Below are 6,785 nucleotides of genomic sequence, written 5' to 3' on the forward strand. Positions count from 1 at the left end.
GGTGCAGTGGTTAGTGTTGTTGACTCCCAGTCAGATGGTTCCAGGTTCAATTCTTGCCCTTGACGTGGCTTTTCATTGAAGATGTTAAAATCATCTTTGCCAGGGCGGGTGTCGAACCTGCAACCTTCTGACTGGAAGGCAACAATGCCAACCACTGCACCGTTGATCCCACTTCTATAACATGTTTAAAAGTCATATAAGTCAGGCAAGCATGCAATAAAGAGAGCAAAAGGTTTGTCATTTCACAATCAGGAGCTTCTGGGTTGGATAGGGGGCCTGGAACTTAGTGTGCAGAATTGCGTGTTCTTCTTTGAATGTAATGTTTTACATTATGGACAACATGCACAAGTTATTCATCAATATTATGGATGACAAACTTTACTTTTAGGTTATTAGTTTTGCACATAGAAAGTCAAAGGCGGGACTCCCCTGGACCTTTAGACTGGGAGACGACAACGCTGACAGCTGCACCACTGTGTTGGCTTCCATTAATTGAACGTAAGTCATACTTATTAAATGTCATAAAAAAATTAAAAAATATATATATCATGCTATAGTATGACTTTTTAACACATTTTGGACGACATGATATACGTAATCCTCGCTGTTGTAGCACATCATCTTTTACTAAAGGGATGATGATGCTGTGATGCTAACCCTGGCCCTACTATCTACGTCAGGGGTGTCAAACTCATTTTAGTTCAGGGGCCACATACAGCCCACTTTGATCTCAAGTGGGCCAGACAAGTAAAATCATAGCATAATAACGCATACATAACGACAATATTTCTCTTTGTTTAAATCATTGGTGAAGGTTTTTGGATGATAAACCCCATTTTAAGATCTTTCTACAATAAACTAGAAACATAAAGACCAAAAATTCAGACATCAGCCCATTTACGCTGTTTTTGAAGCAATTACTGGATTGATTAAAACAAAACAAAAAAACAAAAACAAAAACAAAAAAAACGTTTGTACTCATAAACCTCCATTTTCTCATAGAAATGCAATTTATGTCTTTCTGTAATTTTCACACTTAGCAAAGTCATCCGGCGGGCCGAGCTGGATCCCCTGGCGGGCCGGATCCGGCCCGCGGGCCGTATGTTTGACACCCCTGATCTACGTCATATCAGCGACTAAATTATCTAATTTTTCCTCAATTTCAAACAATACACTCGGCATTCAACATACTTTTACAACATACACAGTAACTTTCACACAAATTCAACACGCACACCGTTACCTGCTTCACTCGGCGAGGTCAGCTGCGGTAACGTCGTGCTTTACGCGGTGGAGAGGCTAAAACAGCTCGTAACAAGGACCATAATTAATTCACATCATACAAAATGTTGTTGACCTGACTGGTTTTTGGTTGGCCATGTTCCTCAAAGTAAATTACTCACAATTCTCTGGCACAAAACTTAAGTTAACAGGCTAACTAACCTCAGGTAGCAACTCACCTGGATGATCCACTTAATTGGGAAGACGGAGTTGTTCCCGGTGAGGACTCGGCATGTAACTCTCACTTACAATACTGCTAAATTCGCTCGATATCTCTTGGGAATCTCAACAAAATGTCGTACTTTGCTCCACATCTTGTCTGCCTCCCGCACCTGTCTCAGCTGCGGGGTCTCCGGTAGGTGAGTGCCTGGTTCAGAGTTAAGGGCTCTGCCACGTGCGTCCGCCAGGACGTTCAGACCACGAGCTGGCTTGGTGAGACGTTTAGGGAACGTCTGTAAATTGGACTACTGAACATTACCCGGGTTACATATAGTATGACTTTTTTTTTTCTCCATATTTTGGACGACATGCTATAGTATGATTTTTTTTTTCTCATTTCGGATGACATACTATCGTATGACTTTTTTTGTGTGCACTTTTGGACAATTTACTATACGATGACATTTTGATGCACTTCTGTAGGACATGCTGCAGTATGACATTTTTATGTTACTTTTGACCGCATGCTATAATGTGACATTTTCATGCCCTTTTGGATGACATACTATATTATGACATTTTTAGGCACATATTGTTTGTACCCTCCACAAACACTGTTAGTATTATGTGGTAGATGTGTGAAACGACAACGGTTCTAAATCACTGAATCTGCAGAGTGATGTCAGAATATATAAATTGCACGAGACGGAGTTTCAACAAAGAATCATACTTTATTTCTAGAGATGCACCATGAAAACTCGACCATGTCCATGCAAAAGGTAACCACAACTCAAACAACAATCGTTGACTCAGAGAGTGAGCTGTGAGATACATGAGATCCATCACGCAAAAAAACAGGAGTGAGTCACAACTTCACGGCCAACAAAGTAACATGACATCAGCTTTTACAGACAGAAACGTCTCAGCCCCAGATCCACTGCAATCTTTAAAAAAAACAAAAAACTGTGAGATTGTCTCAGGAGTGACAGCTAATCGGAGGCTGCTTGTTTTTTAATGATCTCATACTGTAGTCATAAAGTTTGACATAACTTTAAATAGTCTTACTGAAGCTATGACGCCACGCAAGTGTACTTCTGAGAGCAGATTAGTGCTTTATAAATAAATAATAACACAAATAAGTTTTGTTCATTGTTACAGTTCAGCATGCCAATCAGAGTCTATCATAATTAGCAACCTGATGAAGCATTAAGTGTCATTTGGCAATCCATTGAAAATAATCTCAACTGTACACATTTTCTCACAGTCGTGTGGCCAACTGGGAAACCCTGCCGTCGAAAACGAACAAAAACTCCATAAATCGGTCCTTGTTTATGATATTTTACCGCTGAGTCTGCAGCCCGAGCCACCTATGAGCAATGAGCCGACGATGAGCACTGACTCCGCATGAGCTAAAGAGCAAAATGGTGGTTGGAAAAAAACTACATAGCCCTTAAATAACAGGATACCAGCTACGTGTTTTGATGCTTTCACAGACTTCATGCATAGAATTCTGCAACATGTCACTGCATATAACAGGCATTCCCACAAAGTGCACTATTTGGAAACGTAATAAATCTCAGGTATAGATGACTGAAGCGATATGCATTTAGAAACAAGTAAAAAACATGTAGAAGCCATAGCAACACAACAAAGTGTCTCATTTTTAAACAATAAATAATTAGCAGTAGTCATTTTTCCCTGTAAATAGCGAGCTTTCATCCACTGGATAATAGTACACCACATGGATCATTGAGAGTAGAGAATGATAGTCATTGCACAACCAAAGCTGAACATTTCACCTGTGTGATACACATTAACAGGCTTGTGCTTCCTCACACAGAGACAATCAGTGACCCTCACCAGTAAACAGGCAGGGCAGAGGCTGCTTGTCTTCTAACCATTTGCTCAGTGCAACTTTAAGAAATGTAGCCCTTAAGAAGCTCTGAAAAGTATTCTCCAAATCTTTCTCATGTCCTCAAAGTCTACGACCTACCGAGGTATAGAGTAGAGAGAGCGATGCAATACAATTCATTCACAGTCTGACCAAAGGTAAGTTAAATAAACACTATGTACAGTCAGGGCCGAGGCCTCAGTTGGCATTAAATGAGCCGTTTTAGAGCCTTAAATGAGCCATCAGAAGCTTCAGTAGGACACTTGGAGTTTGGCGTCCCGGGGGCGGGGGGATTTTTATTTTCATTGGCACTTCTTGGTGAAGTTTAGGAGATGGGTGACAGGGATACAGGACACTGGCCATTGTTGTTCATGATGTCCTCCAGGTCTTCATCTTCTAGCTCCACTGAAGAGGAAAGGGTCAGAGGTCAGGAGTATGTAGCTCTGAGCCAAGAATGCATTGATACATACCAAACCAAATTATGGTAGATATACAGAAATTAAAAGGGGTAAATTCTCTTACATTTTTTTTTTTTGTTGCTTTTATTCTATTTTTGGCTTGTTTAATGTTTTAATGACTCTTTTTTAATGTTTTAATCACTGTTCTTAATTGTTTTTAAATGTCCTTTTCTTTTGCCTTATGTTTTTATGTGAAGCACTTTGAATTGCCTTGTTGTTGAAATGTGCTCTACAAATAAACTTGCCTTGCCTTGCCTACAATATGTTCAACATTCTGGAAAAAAAAAAACTTATTTGCTTTATTGCAAGGAGTTAGATAAGATACTGTCAGCAGCCGGTTAGCTTAGCTTAACATAAAGACTGGAAACAGATGGAAACAGCTAGCTGGGCTTTGTCCAAAGGGGCGGGGGCGGGGGGGAACCCCATCCTTTCAGGAGTCCTAAATGTTGTCTGACAGGGGAAAATGTGCTAAACTATTCCTTGTCTGGGTGTAAAGATGAACACACGACTCACTGCCTCCAGAAGTGGTCCCACATGGACCTACTTCAAACCACAATGTGGGATTTTTGCACTTTACCTTTGTTACAGATGAACCAAAAGAGCCATACGGTTTTGCACAGTGAACTAGGTGCCGTTACACAGAAATGTACGCTTGTTGTCAGTTTTCATGCTAAGCTAAGCTATATGAAAAGACATAAGAATAGTGTCAATTTATCCAACCGTAGGCAAAAAAAAAAAAAAAAAGCTAAAGGGAGTAGTATTCCAAAATCGACTAACCATTTCTTTAAATATTTCTCTATTCTGAACTACCATCCCTGCTTCAGATGCTGCAGTAGAGTTTATCCTCATTTAGTGCTGCAACTATCAAAACTCCACCACATTCTGCAAAACGTAGATATCAAGCTTTGTCATCTTGCTTTTTGAGAGCAGACGCACCTTCGAGATCAATGAAATCACGCGTTATTATAAAGAGTATTAGAATAAATATTTTGTGTGGGGGTTTAGGGAACATGGACATATAGGCTACTGCAGGACAGTTCAACAGCACCACAAAGAATTGTCTTGAAAAGGAGCCCTTCACTGTCATTGTAAATAATGAATATAGAGTGCAGACCTGTTACTTATGTAGTGGACAGATCATGTGTCTGATGCTGTCATGTTTTTGTGTATATTATAGGTGTATGGTGGTGGAGGTGTGGCTGCAGCTTGTAATGTCATTGTGTAATTATGAGCTGTGTAAGTAGTGTTATCAGTTTGCATTGACACTATTTGCATATTCATATGGAAACAGGAGGAAGAGGGCACCCGTCCTCACAAACAGCTGTTTAAAACAAACAAAAAAAACAAAAAAAAGATCTCATCGCTCACCTTTCTTGGACCGACCGATCTGGCCCAGTTTGGGAGCTCGCTGTCCGAGTCTCTGAGGGTTGGGCCCGCTGCCGTGGCCGTTGACCTGGGGGTGTCCCGGGTTGAACTGCGCCGCCGGACCGGGCTGCCGCGGCGGCCCGCTGGTTGGGATGAGCTCGGGGATACCTGAAGCTCCGTACATCGCTGGGAGGCGCCTTTTCCTGACCGGCCGCTAGATGTCCGCACAGGCTAAGTTTCGTGTCGTGTCGAAAAAGGCTTCTCACTTCCGCAATGGCATTCAACAATGAATGTATGGACAGCCGACGACAAAACGTTGGAAATAACAGAGGGGAAGTCCTCGTTGCCTGTCAATGAAAGTAAACACGTCTGTCAAAAATAGCTCGCGTGCGTCAGGGAGCGCACAGCTTTTTGGCAAGTGCGCGCCAAACACTTCTCCATCTGTTTATACTGACATAAGCGATGCGCTGTTACTGTTTTCAGCTGTATTACTACTATCAGGTGTAGCAAATGCCTTCCTGCCTAGTACAAAAACCGGCAGTACAGTAACGAGTCTTCCGTTTGAGCTACTCACTAAAATAAAGTGCTTTTCCGTTCGCGTCTAAAAACAATATTTACTGACCGCTTTCTCTACGATCCTGTAGAAATACGGTTAAACAGAATTAAAAAAAAAAAAAAAAAAAAAGACCTCACCCCTGTTCTCCGAGGCCGCAGTAAAGAGCTGGATCCGGTAAAAGCGGCTTCTGAGAACCGTGTTGTTGTTTATCAGCGCGCTCTCTCTCTCTCTCTCTCTCTCTTGGCACCACACCGAGGAAGCGTCGATTTAAAGGGACCTCTCGTCGTTTTCTCGGCCTAGGGGATTTCCTCGTATTGTGTCTGGACTCATAGCGGCATGTGGACGTCACCGTGCGGTTGATATAAGGGACAGTGCTGACACTTCAGATTATGCAGTGGAGGTGTGCCAAAGTTTTTGAGGGCGCAGTGCGTAATTACGCACCTCCTGTAATGAGAGAGTGACTCAGGCGCCAGCCAATGAGAGGCACTCTTCAATAATCCCCCACAGATAACACATCTAATGCTTTATGTCAGAGGCAGTTCATGTCAGCTCACTTACTGGAAACCTGAGGTCCATATAAAGAACAAAGAGCTGCCTGACAAAGAACAATACAAAAAATATGTCATTTACCATCAACATTTAATGACTTACTGACAAGGCTACTCAGTAACACTGCATCCTGTTAGGTGGACTCACTGTTCCTGAGTCAGAACCAACGCCAATGATCCCTTCATGATTTTCCTAATTATTTTAGTTTGAGCAACTTCCTAATGCCCTTCAGTTACCTCTGCAATTTCTTGACTCACACACAGACACACATTCTGTGTGAAGCCACACAGAAGCCACTTGTGATGAACACATATCTTTTTTCTTTTTTTTTTAAACAAGGTTAATTAAATCTGGACAAGTGCGTAAAGGCACAGCAAACCTGCAAGTCCGTTAGTGATAACAAACTCATGTTGTGCAGCTAACTTCTGAAAATACTCGGAAGATATAAAATATTTCCTGTTGAAATGTGTATTTACATCTAATGGAATGATGAAGCCAAAAAAAAAAGAAGAAGAAAAAAAAACTC

The 6,785-nt window shown here is 41.5% G+C and overlaps 1 protein-coding gene across 2 annotated transcripts; it reads right to left on the reverse strand.

Annotated features, from left to right (window-relative positions):
* Positions 1–2,151: 2,151 nt before the first annotated feature.
* Positions 2,152–6,117, reverse strand: LOC138635362 (uncharacterized). Of its 2 annotated transcripts, XM_069722785.1 has the most exons (3): positions 5,848–6,117; positions 5,158–5,501; positions 2,152–3,736 (listed from the first exon to the last, which is right to left on the reverse strand). In XM_069722785.1, the coding sequence occupies exons 2-3, from the start codon at positions 5,336–5,338 to the stop codon at positions 3,657–3,659; spliced, it is 261 nt and encodes an 86-aa protein (XP_069578886.1). In that variant the 5' UTR covers positions 5,339–5,501; positions 5,848–6,117; the 3' UTR covers positions 2,152–3,656. The 2 variants fall into 2 exon arrangements, with proteins under 2 accessions (XP_069578886.1, XP_069578887.1); XM_069722786.1 differs by lacking the exon at positions 5,848–6,117 and having other exon boundaries at positions 5,158–5,748.
* Between the last annotated feature and the right edge of the window lie 668 nt (positions 6,118–6,785).

Source organism: Brachyistius frenatus, unplaced genomic scaffold (genome assembly GCF_029030835.1).
Source record: "Brachyistius frenatus isolate BFR_SWC_R1_liver_20210118 unplaced genomic scaffold, ASM2903083v1 Contig_305, whole genome shotgun sequence".
Classification (NCBI taxonomy): domain Eukaryota; kingdom Metazoa; phylum Chordata; class Actinopteri; family Embiotocidae; genus Brachyistius; species Brachyistius frenatus.